This window comes from Copadichromis virginalis, linkage group LG4, assembly GCF_057382275.1.
Source record: "Copadichromis virginalis isolate Kocher_CV1m ecotype Utaka linkage group LG4, C_Virginalis_male_GT1.1, whole genome shotgun sequence".
Classification (NCBI taxonomy): Eukaryota; Metazoa; Chordata; class Actinopteri; order Cichliformes; family Cichlidae; genus Copadichromis; species Copadichromis virginalis.
Genome location: NC_140621.1, coordinates 11630737 through 11649500, shown reverse-complemented (window position 1 = coordinate 11649500; position 18764 = coordinate 11630737). Strand labels below are relative to the sequence as shown.

The 18764-nt window shown below is 42.4% G+C and overlaps 3 protein-coding genes across 4 annotated transcripts in view; 1 reads left to right on the top strand and 2 right to left on the bottom strand.

The window, feature by feature from the left end:
• Window positions 1-2878: 2878 nt before the first annotated feature.
• On the bottom strand, window positions 2879-9949 carry LOC146710883 (heme-binding protein 1-like). Its single transcript, XM_085455392.1, has 4 exons — window positions 9581-9949; window positions 6619-6757; window positions 4751-4931; window positions 2879-4657 (listed from the first exon to the last, which is right to left on the bottom strand). Exons 1-4 carry the CDS (start codon window positions 9656-9658, stop codon window positions 4483-4485), a joined length of 573 nt encoding a protein of 190 aa, XP_085311518.1. The 5' UTR covers window positions 9659-9949; the 3' UTR covers window positions 2879-4482.
• A 1911-nt stretch (window positions 9950-11860) lies between these two features.
• fmc1 (formation of mitochondrial complex V assembly factor 1) lies at window positions 11861-13636 on the bottom strand. The gene is made up of 2 exons (XM_085453548.1): window positions 13368-13636; window positions 11861-12390 (listed from the first exon to the last, which is right to left on the bottom strand). The coding sequence occupies exons 1-2, from the start codon at window positions 13536-13538 to the stop codon at window positions 12187-12189; spliced, it is 375 nt and encodes a 124-aa protein (XP_085309674.1). The 5' UTR covers window positions 13539-13636; the 3' UTR covers window positions 11861-12186.
• grin2ba (glutamate receptor, ionotropic, N-methyl D-aspartate 2B, genome duplicate a) overlaps window positions 13611-18764 on the top strand; it is a 143700-nt gene continuing 138546 nt past the window's right edge. Inside the window, exons 1-2 of one of the 2 annotated variants that reach the window (XM_085453546.1) lie at window positions 13611-13674; window positions 16789-16923. The gene's annotated coding sequence lies outside the window, so the exon portion shown is untranslated. Of the gene's footprint in view, window positions 13675-16788; window positions 16924-17523; window positions 18445-18764 lie in introns of those variants that run through there. The other variant, XM_085453547.1, reaches the window with a different exon arrangement.

The following is an 18764-nucleotide window of genomic DNA, read 5'->3' as shown; positions in this document are numbered from 1 at the left end:
CCCCATTTTTGTCTTCAGTCATTTATAAACTGTCAGTTATTTATGCCATGTTTATTTCATAGATCATAAATCAAATAGAGCCTCAGACAAACAAAAATAAATTTTACAGAGTATCATTTTTTACAGGGAGTGCAGAATTATTAGGCAAATGAGTATTTTGTCCACATCATCCTCTTCATGCATGTTGTCTTACTCCAAGCTGTATAGGCTCGAAAGCCTACTACCAATTAAGCATATTAGGTGATGTGCACCTCTGTAATGAGAAGGGGTGTGGTCTAATGACATCAACACCCTATATCAGGTGTGCATAATTATTAGGCAACGTCCTTTCCTTTGGCAAAATGGGTCAAAAGAAGGACTTGACAGGCTCAGAAAAGTCAAAAATAGTGAGATATCTTGCAGAGGGATGCAGCAGTCTCAAAATTGCAAAGCTTCTGAAGCGTGATCATCGAACAATCAAGCGTTTCATTCAAAATAGTCAACAGGGTCGCAAGAAGCGTGTGGAAAAACCAAGGCGCAAAATAACTGCCCATGAACTGAGAAAAGTCAAGCGTGCAGCTGCCAAGATGCCACTTGCCACCAGTTTGGCCATATTTCAGAGCTGCAACATCACTGGAGTGCCCAAAAGCACAAGGTGTGCAATACTCAGAGACATGGCCAAGGTAAGAAAGGCTGAAAGACGACCACCACTGAACAAGACACACAAGCTGAAACGTCAAGACTGGGCCAAGAAATATCTCAAGACTGGTTTTTCTAAGGTTTTATGGACTGATGAAATGAGAGTGAGTCTTGATGGGCCAGATGGATGGGCCCGTGGCTGGATTGGTAAAGGGCAGAGAGCTCCAGTCTGACTCAGACGCAAGCAAGGTGGAGTACTGGTTTGGGCTGGTATCATCAAAGATGAGCTTGTGGGGCCTTTTCGGGTTGAGGATGGAGTCAAGCTCAACTCCCAGTCCTACTGCCAGTTTCTGGAAGACACCTTCTTCAAGCAGTGGTACAGGAAGAAGTCTGCATCCTTCAAGAAAAACATGATTTTCATGCAGGACAATGCTCCATCACACGCGTCCAAGTACTCCACAGCGTGGCTGGCAAGAAAGGGTATAAAAGAAGAAAAACTAATGACATGGCCTCCTTGTTCACCTGATCTGAACCCCATTGAGAACCTGTGGTCCATCATCAAATGTGAGATTTACAAGGAGGGAAAACAGTGCACCTCTCTGAACAGTGTCTGGGAGGCTGTGGTTGCTGCTGCACGCAATGTTGATGGTGAACAGATCAAAACACTGACAGAATCCATGGATGGCAGGCTTTTGAGTGTCCTTGCAAAGAAAGGTGGCTATATTGGTCGCCGATTTGTTTTTGTATGGCAGAAATGCATATTTGTGAATGTGGAGATGTTATATTGGTTTCACTGGTAAAAATAAATAATTGAAATGGGTATATATTTGTTTTTTGTTAAGTTGCCTAATAATTATGCACAGTAATAGTCACCTGCACACACAGATATCCCCCTAAAATAGCTAAAACTAAAAACAAACTAAAAACTACTTCCACAAACATTCAGCTTTGATATTAATGAGTTTTTTGGGTTCATTGAGAACATGGTTGTTGTTCAATAATAAAATTATTCCTCAAAAATACAACTTGCCTAATAATTCTGCACTCCCTGTATTTAACATACAGTTAAGCCAGAATGCAGAAGCAGTATGTAAAAACCTGCGTGTGAACACACCTTACTGCTTCCATTTAATAGTTATAGTGCCGCTAATCAACTGGATTTGATTAACTTATAATCAGCAAGTTTGTGTTTGATAAAAAACCAAACGCAGCATATTAGCAAAAACACTTCATACCAACCGTCAAACGTGGAGGTGCCATGGTTTGGGCTTGTTTTACGGCCACCGACCTGGGCACCTTACAGTCACTGAGTCGACCACCAACTCTAGTCTAAGGAGCTTGGAAAGCAAAGCGTGTGGACTTCTTTGAGTTGCTTGAAGACGTTTCACCTCTCATCCGAGAAGCTTCTTCAGGTCCTTTGTCCCTCTTTGGGGGGGAAACTCCCACTGGGTTTAAATCTGGGACTCTCCACCATTGACCCTTAGAACTGAAGAAGCTTCTCGGATGAGAGGTGAAACTTCTTCAAGCAACTCAAAGAAGTCCACATGCTTTGCTTTCCAAGCTCCTTAGACTACGATGACCTGGATGACTGAGAACCTTCACAGACACACCAACTCTGTAAAGTATCCTAAAGTCAATTGTGACTCCGTCTGTCCAACAGCTAAAGCTTGGCCCAAACCAGGTCATTCAACAGAGTGATGATCCCAAGCACATCAGCAAATCTACAACAGAAAGGCTGAAAAAGAAAAGCAGTGGCCAAGTCAAGGCGAGCCTTTATTGAAAAGCTGTGTTGGGACCTCAGTTGTGCATAAAGAAATGCCCACCAAGCAACATAGTGATGTGAGACTGATGAAGTCACACAGCGTTGCTGGTCTTCTTAGGAAGTTGTTCACATACCCTTTGACTCTTACAAATGATGGAATGATGGACAATAAGAATAATCCACACTCTAATTAAATAATATATTTATTAGATTATTAAACACTGTCAAATCTGAACAATATGGTCAGTTTTATCACAGAATCACACTGTACACATAACACAGTTTAAATATCTTAATAAGTAATGATTGCATTATCATGCACTGCAATAAAACAACATATTTACTACACACAAATGCTTTCAGGACCAATGCATAATCACAGAGTTTAGATCGACACCAGTGGCTATGTATCTAGGTTTCACTCACAGAGACTGAACATTAATTCTACTTTATGGCTCAACTCCTGTTTTTTCCAGTTCCTTACTCAGGAAAAGGAAAAGGATGTGTGGTTTTTACTACCATGTACGTTAAATAATGCTATACATTTCTTTGTAGTCATCGCTAAGTTGTAAACTAGCATGAACGTGTGGAGCATGTGTACTCATGGAGACGGGAGCGCTACTGAGACTTTATATACCTTCAAGGACAAACACAGAAATCCAAAAGGAAACGACGAGACTGATTTGTTTGGATTTAGATTTGATCATCCAGTCTTATGCCTATAAAAAAAAATCCCAGTAACTTTCCAATTTATTTAACAGTAATTTCTTTTAGATCTACACTCACTGCTACGCCCGACTACCAGCTTAGATTTCCTTTTGCACTCAATTGATTAAACGAGGCGCTGGAAACGTTCCTCTGAGATTTTGGTCCATAATGACACGACAGCATCACACAGCTGCTGCAGATTTGCTGGCCTGACATCCATGATGTGAATCTTTTGTTCTACCTCATCCCAAAGACTGTTGGATTGACATCTGATGATGGTGGAGGCCAATGGGGATGCACAATTCTACTAAGGTTGCTCCCATGTGATTGGCTGATTAGATATTTGCACCAGCAATCTGTTGAACAGATCTGATAAAGTGGACAGTGAGTGTACCCTCCCCATCTTGGAGAAAATGTTTGGTGATCATTAGGAAATTTTTGTAAAGAAAAACACTTCGGTTTTATGTTTTCTGTCTATTTTCAATGTGCTTAATAATTTTTAATGCAATATCTGTGTAGAGACACAGAGGCCCATTTTCAGCAGCCATCATCATCATCAGAACTCCTCTTTGATTAGAGAATCGATGAAGATCAATAAAGTTGTTTTGGATTCATCTGTTTAAAAAAAAAAAAAATCACTTAATGAAACTGTCCAGCTGAGGACTTTGGAGGCATCTGTTTGTCAGACTGCAGGCACCGCAGGCCTCTTTCTCAGCTGTTTACCAGAGCCTTCCACTTCTCTTACTGCTCCAGTTAAAACCACATTGCTCTGTTCTGTTAAGGAAGTAGCACACACCTTTTTATGCAATCTTTGGTTTTGTTGGTTTCCTGCTTGAAGAACCTTTTTTTTAAAAGAAACGAGCACTCAAATGCTGTTGATTCTTGAATCAGCACTTGCAATTGAACTGTGAAACAAAACGAGTTTTTCCTGATTATCACTTAAAGAACAAAATGTGCTAATGGATGGTTGCAGAACACTGACCACCATAGGTCTAGATAGATGTTCCACTGAAAGTCATAAATAATGCACGATTTCATTAATCATTAATTGTCATATAGGACATTTTTGTTTGCTTGCATGGCGCCTTAGATGAATCCAAATCAACCCCAAACATCTGAGCAGCAGTGTGGATGCTGTTTGAACTCATGGAATTTATTTTATATTAAATTGCTGAACATACTTTGCAGAACTCCAAATAGTTGTTCTGAAGCGTTCGGTCACTTTAGGCCAGTTTCATGACTTTAAATTAGAGAAAATGTCATGAAATGAGAAAAAATTACTACTCCACTGAATCCCAAGTTGTCCCTTTTTGTAAACGCCCAAACTCCATTTTAGGGTTACATGACTGTAAGTGAGGAAAATGAATAAAGAATTTAGCACGAGATCTGACCGTCTATGGCTCCTCCTGTAGGAACCAAACCTCATTTCTGCGTCCGTAAGGCCTGAGCGGGTCATAGCTACAGCAGAAGTACTGCTTGCGCTGAAAGGGGGCCGTCTCGCCCAGGGTACGTGTCAAACGCAGGGCCTCTGCTCTGTACTCGCTCTCCCCTGCGAAGCCTCCAAACTGCCTGCAAATTGAAAAAGATTTCAAAGCACTTGCTGTATACACATCAAATAGTAATAGTAATAATAGTAATAGAACCACTTTAAATGACACATACAGAGCGTAGACGGTCATGCCGGGCCTCTCTTCAATCCTGATGGCACTGTCGGTGGGAGTCGGGGGTTCTTGCTGGTAGCTGGTGGGAATGCGGATGGCCACCACCAAGCGGCGAGAGAAAACCCCATCGTTTCGCGGGTACACTGTCATTATGATGGGAGCTGCTGTACCCATGGCCTCACCTTATGATTTAAAGTGTGAGACGGAAAGGGAATTTCAAAAATAGGAGGAACATGGAAGAGACAGCAGAGAAACTCTCTCCCTGCAGCGGCATTACCCAAATCTAAAGGGCAGGAACTGTGCACTTTTTTTGTGGACTATGTAACAAAATTATGCAAATGCAACACTGATAGCAATAACAGAGACGCTGCAAAGCAGCACATGTAAATCATACCTCCAACAGTGAAATAAATGCCTATTTCACACTGCACTTCTATTTACCTTAACTACAGCAGGGAACCAGAGAACATCTGTATCTGTGAGTCACCTAAAGTCAACCCAGTTAAATTCTATGTAAAAATATTCTGTTTATTTAAGATAAGTTTGGCCCTGAAGTTTGAGCCATGTGTTGATTCCATTATGCTCATTTGTATTGCTTTAGGGTGCTTCAAAGTGCCAACTTTCTTTTGCTGGATGCATCCAAAGAATCCCGAATTGAAATCAACTGCAGAATTTAACAACAGCAATGAAAACAAACATATTTTGAGGCAAAGCTGGCACACTTTTTAGATTTTACTTGTAATTCTATTCATGGATTTTTCTTTAAATATCTCAGTGATCATTAAAATTAAAGTTACTGTTGATAATGTTTGAAAGTAACTGCCAAAACAACTGCCTTTTTGATAAAGGTTATAGTTGGAGGTGGATCGGGTGGTCCTGAACCATGAGTTATTCTACTATAGGCTAAGGCTGCTGGAGAACTTCCCATGATGCACTGAGATCTTCTTTTCACTTCTAATGCTTTTACCACCACTACTGCATGTCATTAACTTCTTGTCTCTTCAAGCCCTCCTTTGATCTCTGCTCTTTCCTCTCACCCCCAGCTGCTTCCCTTCCCTCACTCTGGTTCTGTTGGTGTTCTCTTCCTGTTAAATCAGGGTTTTTCCTTCCCACTGTTGCCAAATGCTTGTGTCTGATTTCTGTTGTTTTCTCAACTCTTTTTCAACTCTTTCATGGCATGCATTTTTAATTTCTCTTTGCTATTTGGGCTGATTGGGACCTAATCAATGTAAAAACAAAGAATTACCTGATTTATTTTTTACTTGATTTTTGTTTCTGAGAAAAATGAGATCCACATATGAGGACGTCCGTAATATGATGCCCTCGTAAGTGGATATCAGGCTCTCGTAGAGCAAAATTTAGTATTTTGGTCTAGACAACCCAAAAAGTGATGTCCACATATGTGGACGCCAGGTCCTAGGAGGTTAACATTGTAAGGGTTTTACCTTGCAATGTTAGGCCCATTGAGGGGAGCTGAATTATACTATATAAATAAAATTTAGTTGGCTCAAACTTGCTTCTGGAGATCTTAAAACAGAAAAAAGTATGATTAATCATATTTTTAGACAACTGAAAAAAAAGCAGCTTTTTAAAATATTTTTATTCTTTCATAAATTCCAGGATTGACCACCAACTCAACAAAAAATCATCATGGTCTGTCGCTTATGAAAACTACAACTTGGCAGCAGTGATTAGTCCAGTGAATTTGTGCTTCATGGCTGTTATTTATTGGCACTAAATATGTTTTGGAAGGTGACAGCAAAGCTGAAAGAAAGTATCTGTAGGTCTTCTTGGCTCAAACTTAATTTGGTATTCTCAGCGAACGTGGCACATGATCCACTTGAAGGATTTATTCTCCACTTGGTTTACCTTGTTCATTGCTTCCGCCAATATACATGAGCAGCTTCCTCATTAGCTCTCCTGTTACTTGGTCGAAGGTTCGCCCCTCAGAGGAAACAGCAGCAAACTTAGCAGCATCATACCGTCGCACCTCAAAGCTGACTCCATCCTAGGGAAGAAAAAGGAAATTGGAGGACGTCTTAAGGCATCCATTCGTGCAGCCAGTCACTGCTGCACGAATGCAGACCTCCTGTTCTGTACACACACACGCAAACACCACTGTTCTCATCCTGGGGATGGGAGCAGCAGAGGTCAAGCCCAGATATGATTCACCTCTGACACACTGATGCTGACAATCTGCTTCTAAGGACAGAAGCCCTGAACTAGCGAGATTTACACACAGAGAGTTCAGTGTCTGTGTGTGTGAGACCAAAGTGGGCACATACAGATGAAACATATTTATACTGATTTGATTTAATTTCTTCTTCTGCTCTGCAGGGCTCCGTCGGCTTACATAGAATAATGGGGAAGAGACACACAGTCTTACATAACAGAGCACATGCAAAAAGAAAACACACACACACTGCGCGCTCTCTTTCACAGCGTTAATATGATGCAACAGTTTTACATTAAATATGATTAAGTGGGGTTAATGTGGAGCACGGTCACTCAGCCATGCTGCGGAGCAGGAATTTGTGATGCAGGTTTCAAAAGCAGCTTTTCACTCACTGACACGGTCACACTGTGCACATGCTTCTGCGTTTGTAAGATTAGGTTCGTGCACTGAAATTTAACTGCATTATATCGTTGTCATCCACTTCTTTTGAATAATATGCAGTGACTTCAACCTGCTGGCCTCTGTGAAATATGTCGTTTATTTTGCAGATAAGGTGTTTATCTCAACGTGATAACAGCGACAAAGAAAAGCAACAATGGAAACAGGCTCGGGGCACAGTTTCCACTGCACAGTCTCAGTCCTATGTGGGCTTCTTGAGCATGTTTTCACTACCCTGGAGGGACATTCAAATCTAAAAATATCATGCAAATATCTTCATCTTTCAAATTGAATTAGTGATTCTTTGTCTACTATCAAATCCCCAGATGCTAAAAAACATTTCCTTTTGCTTTACCTTTGTAACCAACACCTTTTCATCCTCATAATCTTATTTAAAACCCACAGAGGACCTGAAATCCTCTGGAGTGGCCTTATGAGGACCCTATAGCCGTATTTATTCCTCTACACATGCAAGATAACGCTGAGTTACTGTGAAACTTTAACTTGTGACGAGTACCCGGGCTCCTGCATAGTAATTACAGGGTTTTTGCCCTGTATAGCTTGTCAGTGGGACCGCCATTAATGTTGCATATGGGTGACACACAAAGAAAGCAGAGCCTGACTTCAGTTAAGTAGTGCAATTAATTTGTCTGTCATGCATCTCTTTTTGTGTGCATGTGTGTGTTTACCGGCTGTCTGATGCCAGCTTATACAGTGATAATTATTCAGCGCCTGAACCGAGCACACTGAAGTTATTATCAGCACTGACTGCTAAAGTGCCCGTCAGTTCATCTTATTTTGAAACAATACTCTATGTTCTGCTGTGTGTGTGTGCGCTTGTCTGTATTCTGTGTCAGAATTAATTAAGCGTGTATGGTGTCAGAGTCACACAGGTGCTCCACAGATCATGTGACAAGCTCTGATTTCAGCACCTGCTTTTTAAACATCAATCAAGTACAGAGATTTAATGAGCCTCCAGATTGTTTTCTAAGTGTAGTGATACACTGAACATTGGACAGTTAATACAAATGATCACTCACTAGCAAGAATCCTGTATTTCTGACAGGTCTCCATTAAAATAAGGTTGTAATTCAAGATTAAATGTTAGTGGAAGTGCTTCCAATCTAAAAAAACAAACAAACTGTTATGTGTGCACATACTGCTGGCTTCAACTGTCTGTTTTTGAGTTTCTGATTCTGACAACAGATGTAAAGTATGCTGTCAGAACAGATCTGACTCTGCTTGTGTCCGTTTGGGTCATTTAATTCCCTGCCTGTCTGGTCAGTTGGGCTGGAAATCCTGTTTGTCCGCCTGCCTTTGTCTTTCTCCCAAAAGTTAGCTGCTATTTAGGAGATGAACACACAAAGATACTTTTAAAACATGCGCGTCAAGACCAATAGTAGATGACTGCATGCACATTTATAGCGGTGGGCACACAGAGCCTGAGAGAATAACCTTGAAACAGCCGCGAGGCCTTAGTTATTAACACATCAGTGAGTTTGCGGTTATTTTTCCACGGTGTGGTTACAGTAAACATAAAAACAAACACATTATGCATGGTGGAGCTGAGTCTTTGTTACTCTCCTCAGCAGGGATGGCTGGTGTATCAGAGCACCTACAATCCGTATCAGAGTTCATACAGGTCTGATCAGCATCCTCTTCCACCCCAGCGACAGTTACTGTGTCTTTATACACACACACACACACACACACACACACACACGCGCGCGCGCGCATCCAGAGTGCCATATTGGAAAGAAACAGTGAGCCACACCGAACATGAACCCTCAGTCTTTCCGATTTTAGTCCCCTGTGAATGTTCTTGTTTTAAGATTATGCGTCACCATCTTCAATTATTTCTGCCTTGTTGGTTGGAGGAGAACCTGGGGCTGGTTTACACTTTACCCCCCACGCTGTGGATCAGCATGCATCCTCATAGGTCACTGTCAGGCTGTTTGGCCTGCAGCAGCAGGCTAATCACCGTGTTAATTTTAAACGAAAGTCTAATAACACGACCTGCACAGAATTAAGTAAAAGGTGAAATATTCATGGAACCAGAGGAGGGAAACTCGCACATTTATAATCTGACAGAATCGCTGTGCGTAATCGTAACTGTACACGCGCGTAAAGCCAAGGATAAAGACTCAGAAGAAGGAAATCGCAGGAGCAAAGCATGTGAGAACGAGAAAGCTTTGTCTGAGCACACACGCTGCTTACCTTCGTCTCGCTGCTGAGCAGCTTATATTCCGTCTCCTCGGTGTTTCCGAAGAGTGAATTCTTAAACATGCCAAACATGTCGCTTCGGCCAAGTCACCTCTCCTCTCTCCGCTCCTTTAGTTCTGTTTCTCCTCCCTCTCGCCTTTCTGTTTGTTGCAAACAGCTTGCTCTCTAGTATGGCAGTTTTTTTTTTAAATGTCGTCCCCCAACTCCTGGAAAAATCTTGAACTGCAAGAGGTAACTCACAGCAATATCCAGATGCTCCTCTCCTCCAGCGAAGAGCGCGCACTACGCTCCAGCGAGCACAGACTCACAAATGACTCTTTCTTTCTTTCTTTTTTCGGAGGCAGAAGTTGGAGATGCTTCCTCCTTTTCCAAACCAAGGAATGATTAAAAAAAAAAAAAATCATCCTCCGCTCTGAGTAGTTGACTGTCCCCGCCCTCTTCTCTCTCTCTCTCACAGGTTTTCCTCGTACAAGCTTGACGCTCACTTGTATCACCGCCAGTTTTCATTTACCATCGTTAACTTCATTTAATTGGAGAATCAATTTATCAACATGTCACCAATTTTCTACCACTTATTACTCCACGAACTACCAGGTTGCCCCCGCATACATACAATTATGCATTTAATTGCATAACCGTGAGATGCTGCATTATTATTAACGCCATCTCCTCAAACTCTCACCACGGAAAAGCAGAATGACCTGCAGTGCCAGGGTCTCCCTCATTCTGTCTGTTCCAGGAAGCCTGAAACTGTGGGGGGCTTTCTGTGCAGTATAATTTTTTGACACAAGCCTTTGGTTTGTCAGTACGCATTGGACCTTGATTGCTGGGCTGTGCGCGTGGGTTAGTTCGGGGCAGCACACGAGTGCACGTCTTACTCCGTGTGTCAACTGTGAGTTTGAGCTTTGCTTTAGGGTTTGTCTATTTAAATTCAGACTGAAGGCAATGTTAGTCACGACTGCAGAGTAAGGGAAACAGGAAGGATAGGATTTATGAAAAAGTGGAATGGATAAAACTAGCCAGAAAAACGATGTACTGTATGAGGGAACTGTTGACAGAGGGGCAAAGATCCGATGTCGCCCGGTTTGTGGACCTAAATTAATGGGAGAGTCCATGGGATGTCTTGTGTAGGCCTATTTAACTCATTATTCTCTTGCTGACAGTTTCAAAGAGCTCCTAATTTAACTTGAAGGTCAACCTGCTTATTTTCAGCTCCACGTTTTTATTCTGGGACTCCAAACAGTAGCTTAGTATGATGCACAGTTCATATCATTATCTTATACTAGGCCTCGGTCAATGCCCTCAGTAAAAAACATTTGGCTCATAGATATTACTGACTTTAATATTTGAACATCGAGTACCTTGCAGGGCCAAATTTCAGTTTAGTTTTTGCGTAATTTGGCATAAGTCAGCTTTGTCATTCAGTAAGCCTGGAGAACTATTTCTGAGAACTACTTAAAAAATGACAAGAAAACTGCAAGAGTGTTCATGCTGTCTTGAAGAATAAAGGTCATACAAGATATTTCTGTTGTATATACTGTATTTCTATGTGTTTGCACTTGCTTCAATAAATTACTACTCCCATTTCCCTAGAAAAATAAAGGGTGACTAAAGACTTTTGCACTGTTGCATGCACTCCCACCACCTTTTATTGAAATGAGGGCTCAGCCATCTTCACCATGCCTACATGCACTGATATGCTGCCATGTGACAGCCTGATTAGATATTTGCATTAACATCCAGTTCAACAAGTGTACCTAATGAAGTGTCCATTAGTGCCCATATGAGAAAAAATAAGGAAAAGTGTTATAGGGGCACTTTCATTGGCTATAAGGCAGTGATTAGGAGTTTTGAGTCTCTTAAAGATTTTTTTTTAAATCTGCAACATTCAGGATTCACTGCATACCTCGAAACCACATAAGGCTGAGCCATTGTTTCAAAAAGAGGGGGGAGGTTAGTTACTGGTTTAAAAAAAAAGTACACAATATGCACTCAGATTAAAACTAAAAAAACTACACATTTATGTTACTTGTAAAATAACACACAGTGAGTAAAATAAGTCTTAGCAAAGTCTGTCCACTGTAAGCTTCATCAGCGTGCCATATTTTACATTGTGTGCTAAATATCCTAGCTGATCAGCTTCTGATGAAGTGTATTTACCGGCTCCTTAAGTACATGAAATCAAAATAAAGGACTTATTTAATTAACAGTTTAAATAACACAACGTGTTTGATGATGTATTTATATTGTATAAACATCCTTCCAGAAAAAGTGTCAAAATGATTCCTGTTTTAATAGAAATAACTCAAAAATAAAAATGTACTTACATTTATTTTTAATCATTGCATTTAAACACACACAGAGCTGTGGATTAGTAGTGGGGGCGATATATTAAATCAGATTTTAACCGCAGCTTACATTTTCACAGTACACTGATTTTTTCTACCTTTTGAACACAGGTAAAATAATCTCTCAGAAAGCTCACATAACATAACATAACTCCCAACCTGTCAAAGAGTTTGATTTACATGAGCTCGACTGTCCAGATGAGTCAAACACACACGACTCTTAAGATTTTAAAGACTGTTTGTCCAGTGTCCTCACTTCTCCCAGCCTTTGCCTCCTGGCTGGGTGGGCAACCTGAGCCCCACGAGACCAGCCACCTCTTCTGGGCTGCGCTCTCCCTTGCCATGGTAAAGATTGTGCAGGACCAGGTGGTTTCTAGTGGAAGCTAGTAAACACAGGTATGTGTGTGAGGCATGGTGCGCTTCCTGCTTGGCACGGCAGTACCTTTCTCCAGTCACCTGTGAAAGGTTGAATATAAAAGAAACAAATGGATGATAAACAATAACATAATAAGAGAAACTGTTCGTCTAGTGTTGTTTACAAAAAAAAAGTTACCATAAAGAAAATACAGATGAATAAAGTAGAAGGTACCCTGGAATCAGCATAGAAAATTGCCGCTTTATGATAAACAGGTATGCTTTCATCAGTCTGTGTGTGTGTCCCACCCCCTTTCAGGATTTCTAACAGCTGCATGGACAATATGCGTTTAGTTTAGTCCCCACAGACCAGCAGCTATACATTATAAAGCCTTGGGATGCCTTTAAAGGACGATAAATGCGAAACGACATACAAGCGTTCCTCCCAGCTGTTTTGCTTCAGTGACTGCAGATTCAAGCCCCATGTTAAGCCACACTCTCCCAACCATTAATAATACACAGTGTATGTCTGTACGGCTAAATATAGATAGAGAATCGCTTAGATGGAGATAACGTCGTCTGGACTGACTGCTTTAATGAAGCGAGTAGTTTCAGCAGCTTTGGTTCCAATTAACTTAAATGCAAAAGTATATGAATATCAGTAGATATACATTTGGTTTAAAAAAATCCCCACAAATATATTTAACTTGGAGTTTTCCATGGAGTGAAAAACACTAACAATTTGAATCAACGACGATTTTGATGATTTTAAACGCGACACCTTAGGCTAATTAGCTGCTAGCTAACGTTTGCGTGCCCTTCTGCTTCAGTCACCTTGCTTACAGCTTTTAAGCACGTGTCAAGTAGACAACAACCACTTTTCAGCATCATGTTAGGCAACAGGTCTGTTAGCACTGCTGTAAACTGCTTAAATATGTCCTCTTAACGCCAATAAAACGAAACGGAACGTTTTCATTCAATAGTTATCAGGCTAGCCAACGACTGCCATGCGAGCCCAGTGCAGCAGTAGTTAGCAACTGAGCTAACATCAGGCTTTGCGCATTTACTGGTATGCTTACCTTATTCTTGCGAAACTGGTCCATAACATAGTTGTAAGCTAGTGACTTTTTGTAACGCGGTCCCTGAATTGCACGCAATTCTTTCAGGATTCCACGACACACTCGCAGGGGCGATGACAGCGCTGCCATCTTTGACCTGTGTTGTGATTGTAGCGGAGTGGAGCCAGGCATGCTAAATCACACACCGCACAGTCGATCTGTTACATATCGACCACAAGGCGGCGATATAGTTACACCTAAGTCCTCCTAAGTTGACTGCGTGGTCGTTTCCTCCTTGCCACTGGTTGTTACCCTGCAACAGCTTAAGGTAACTTGGACTGAATTTAAAACACGCACGTTGGTAATGTCGCCTTGCTATGAGAAAATACATATGTAGGTATGGAGAGACGAGCTTATGTCCGGCACTGCTCGGTGTTTTCTTTATGAACCTTGGAGGATAAACACAACTTTAGCTCTTTATTGTCACACTGTGTACAATAGTATAACGAAATTGTCCCACATCGGTGCTTAAAGAAAAAGCAAGCATTAATCATAACTAGAAAGCGAAAATTTCTGAAGAAATTTTAAGTGTGCCTATGCCACCGCTAATCAGTATAGTTTGCCATTCAAACAGCTACAGAGAGCAAAACTCACCGGAGCAGCCATTCTCCACCATGAACTATGGTAAAACCAAACACCGCTCGCGCCTCACAGATGACAGCTTACAGTTTTGTGTAAAGATGAGGTGACTTCGTACAGCCCCAATTTGTAGACGCTGTGCGCAGAGGTTCATAAGCAGACCCGACAATGTTTGCATGAACACACTTTGAAGCATTACGTTATGGACCACTTTTCACACATAGTTGCTGTACCCACACAGCCGGCTGTAGCTTTTCATCTCATAGCCCGACACATACACAAAAAAAAAAAAAAAAAAAAAAAAGCAGAGAGAGCACAGACTTTACACCTGAGAGGTGTGATTGCAGATGCCGCTGAGGTGGGTCCACCTCCCCTGCAGCGGCACTGCAGACCACGCCCTGCCACACACATCAAACACGTAAAATAAATATTTATGCACTTTTCATTCACTTTTTGTTTTTTGTTATTTTTACACAGTGTTCTGAATGATTAACAATGGTCTACAGCCAATCTTGTGTATTATTATACAAACTTTGGTTGTAAGATTCAGATAACTATTTAATAAAAGCTAAATATTTTATATGAGAGTAAGAAAGAAAAGTATATCTTTGTCTCATACTCTCATCAGACAATACATGAACCTCTCAATAAACAAAATATTTGCTCGGCTTAAATGACAAACCGCTATTTTACACAGTGGAACACTTATTTTTAAACAAAACCAATGCAGTTCGCCACTGACAGTGCTTACCTTTGCACATCACAGTAAACACTGAACCAAGATGGCGCCCACGCGAACGAGAAATCTGAACTACGGTGTCCTGCAGAGGACAAATGGTCAAAATTGCTAAAATTTACAACATATATGCAGCTCAACAGCGACACCTTGTGACTTATTCCAGTCACTACCTTACATATACATAACGTCTTACCTGACATTCAGTTCACCGGACACTCATACTGAATCACCAGCCCATATAAATGAAAAATAAGTCCAGCAGCCAACCAAGAGTCATCACGAAAGACTAGGGGTGACACGACAGCGTGAGCGGGCCTGGGTGTCAGCAAGCCCAGCCTGGGTGTCAGCCAGCCCGACCTGGGTGGCAGCCAAGCCGCGCTAGCCAGCTAGCCGCCATGCGGCGGTGAAACGAGAGCGTGAGCCGGCCTGGGTATCAGTCAGCCCGGCCTAGGTGTCAGCCAAGCCGCCCTAGCCAGCTAGCCGCCATGCGGCGCTAGCAGTAACATCGTGAGAGATTTGGGACTTCTTGATAAAATATGGGACTTCTTGATAAAACGAGCAGATATTTGAAGTTTACACCCCTACATTCTCGCCTGAAAATAGGGGAGGCTGTCATAAAGTTCAAAATCAGTAACTTAGCGCGCACAGCTGTATAGAAACTCCGTCGTGCTAGCTAGCACGTAGTACAGTTATTGTAACTGTCAGCACAACGAAAATAAACTACACCTAAACTCGGTTTATATCTGACCCAAATAGAGTGCAGTTAATAACGTCTTACCTGAAATTCAGTTCACCAGCCGCCTGCTTCTCCTGCATTGGGTTTCCCTTATCCACGATTGAGCTCCGCGTTAGCCACCACCGGTCATCGGTGTTTCTTTCCCCGCATACGAGGGGAAGAGACATATACCGGTGGCTAACGCGGAGCTAGCTAGCCACCGGTATATGAACAACTCAGTTATTTTTTCCACATCGACCAGCATCATCGGCCCATATAAACGAAAAATAAGTCCAGCTAAGACAAAGACTGTTTGCGGAGCGATCGGGGGTGAAAGGAGTTAGAGACGCCTCACTGAAAGCCAAGCCTGGGTGCTTTTGAGCGAAGCGGCGCTAGCTAGCCGAGCTAGCTAGCCGGCCGGCCAAACTAGCTAGCCGGCTAGCAGCAACATCGTGAGAAATCTGTTGCTAATATGGGATGTTTTGACAAAACGAGCAGATATTTGACGTTTACACACCTACATTCTCACCTGAAAACCGGTCGATCGGCGGCCGCCTCACATGTTTCTTTCCCCACATATGAGGGGAAAGAGACACATACCGGTGGCTAGCGAGCTCCGCGTTAGCCACCACCAAACAACTCAGTTAGTTTTTCCTCATCGACCAGCATCATCGGCCCATATAAACGAAAAATAAGTCCAGTGTGAAACAGTCGCTTGGCGAGCGATCGGGTGGTTTAGCGAGTGTCAGCCTCTTAAGTTTAAGACAAGCCCGGCTGCTTTTTAAGCGACGCGGCGCTAGCTACCCAGCTAGCGTCAGTACACAGGAACTACTTCCGGTAGTTATACAAAATAAAAGCGTCCACAGGGACACAGCGGCCGCCTCGCATTACTCCCGACATACCACTAGAGTGAGCCAGCACACCACAAATGAAGTTTTCTTGTTCTCCATTCATTTCAATGGGAAAAAACTTGCATTAAAATATTCATATTTAAAAAACTATAGAAGTAATAAACACCAAAAGTCATAGCAACTCATTCCACCTCCAGCCGCACACAATGATATATCATATGTGAACCTTGTCTCAAAACTGTGGGGCGAGTTAAGGTCCAAAATTTCAGGCGGAAAAAGAATAATAATAATAATAATAATAATAATAATAATAAATCCGAGCAATAGTAATAAGTGTGCCTTCGCATAGGCACACTTAATAAATAACAGAAATGAGATATACAGCATATGCACAGATAAAAAAAGAGACCAGGTCAGGTATCTGCATTGGTTAGGGCTATTGCTCTGTTGTATATAGTGAAAACATAGAGTTCACTGTGTTTTATTGTATTTCCACAGATACCTGAAACTCTGTAAATGGTCATCACAGATCTGATCTTGACATGTCCATCTAAGTCTGGCCTATTGACAGAAAAACCTCTGCCACATTTTGAACCTGTTTCACATGCATTCCACCTCCAGCTTCATTGCAAGGTAATTATTCACCTATAATTTGGTAATATGGACCAGAAGGCTTTTGATGTTTTTGTCCACCATCGGTCTATAACGGTGCTTCATCACGCAGGAATCCTTTCAGAGAAAAGCAAATTTGATCTGTAAGACTGAGCACTGAACTGTTCTGTAAGTGGATTACAGTAATGCCGTGCCGTTGGGAGGCACGCTGCAAAACTGAGGCAGAGAACGTGTCCTCACAGGTTCTGACATCAAAGGTTTGGATGACCTGAAGTCAGGTCACGGGTGCTGCACGTTCCCATGGCGCTCCCAGTGCTTCCAGTTTACTTGCTCGTGTATTGATGATTGACTCTAGGGGGAGCCAGTCTCTTATCAGTTTCACACACCGGTTTGGTTCCTCGACATTTGTTGGAAGGCACCCCCTCTCCTCCTCCTCCACCTCCTCATGTCTCTCTCCCCCCTCTCTCTCTCTCACTCTCACACTCTTTCAATGAATACTAATGCAGTGAGTGGGCCCACCTCCCATCCTCCCATCTTTTTCGCAGGAATGGGCGGGAGAGGGGAGACAGAGCAATTCCAGCTCAGTATTCTTCCTCATGAGGTAGGCAGTGCTTGACTAGCAGCAACCCCAATGCCTTTTTTTCTTCCCGCTGAGCAATATTGGTGATACTGTGCGTTGCCACTGCAACAATGTCTAACCTGTGTGAGTGGCGTGTGATTTCTGACCAGAGTTGAGAGAAAGAAGGACGTCTGTGCCTGCTGCTTTTTTTCTTTTTCTATTACCCCCTCCTTTTTTTTTGTCATCTGGATGGGAAGTCTTTTTTGGGAGGAGAGAAAGAAGAAAGCAGAAGGCAGCCGGGGAAGGGGAACAACTGGCAACAGCCAATCCCCCCTTCCACACACAGACTGGAGACAACGGAGGCCACTGGAGTATTTGCTTTTATCTTTCGTTTTTTGTTCTTTTTTTTCCTCATCGCGCTGCTGGGAGGTGCTTTGCCTTTCCATTTGCTCGCTCTCTCGGTCCTCTGTCTTCTTATCTATTTCGCCATTTACCTGGTCAACAATTTCTTCTGTTTATGAGCGAGACAAGGAGGGAGAGAGAGGCAGAGGGACAGAGAAAAAGAGGACGGGGATTTTTTTTTTTTGGCCCCTTTTATCCTCTTTTTTTTCCCCCTCCTCCCCTTCATTCATTCTTTCCTGCTTTCCTCTCCATTCGTATCACTTCCAGCCTTTCTATCCCTGTGCAGCCCACGCTCTCTCCTTCCTCAACCTCCCCCCTTTTTCCTCCTCCCCCCAACCCCACCACTCCAGTCACTGTCCACCCGTAACTTTGGCTACTTTTTGACTCCACCTGTTCTTTTTTTAAAATTTTTTTATTTCTTCGCTTTAAACAGCTCCAGTAGAGTCATTTTAATTGGCTTGCTTGTATTTTCTATTTATGCCTTTTTCACTTTTGTACCTTTTTCCTATTTTCCCCCCTTCTCTTTTTTCCTCCCACCATCCTATGCATCTTTTTTGGCCGATTCTTAATTCTAACCATAGGTAGGTCTACTTAGTGTTTAGTGTCTGTCTCAAAGTCTTTTGTTCCCTTTTTCCTTCCGTGTGTGCGAGGTGTTTTGTGTATGGGTGCACACCTGACATGCACACACATGCACGCACGTACACACACACGCTCGCTGGCCTCCGATCTAGCTTGGGCACGGCTCCCCTCCCATCCAGCTCTCAGCTGATTCTTGCCTCATGCCATGTCCTCTCTACGTCACCCCTCCACCCTACCCACCCACCCCCACCTCACTTCCATCTGTGTTTTCAGACCTGTTTTTTTTTTGTGTGTGCGAGTGTGTTCTTCTCAATCAGGACCA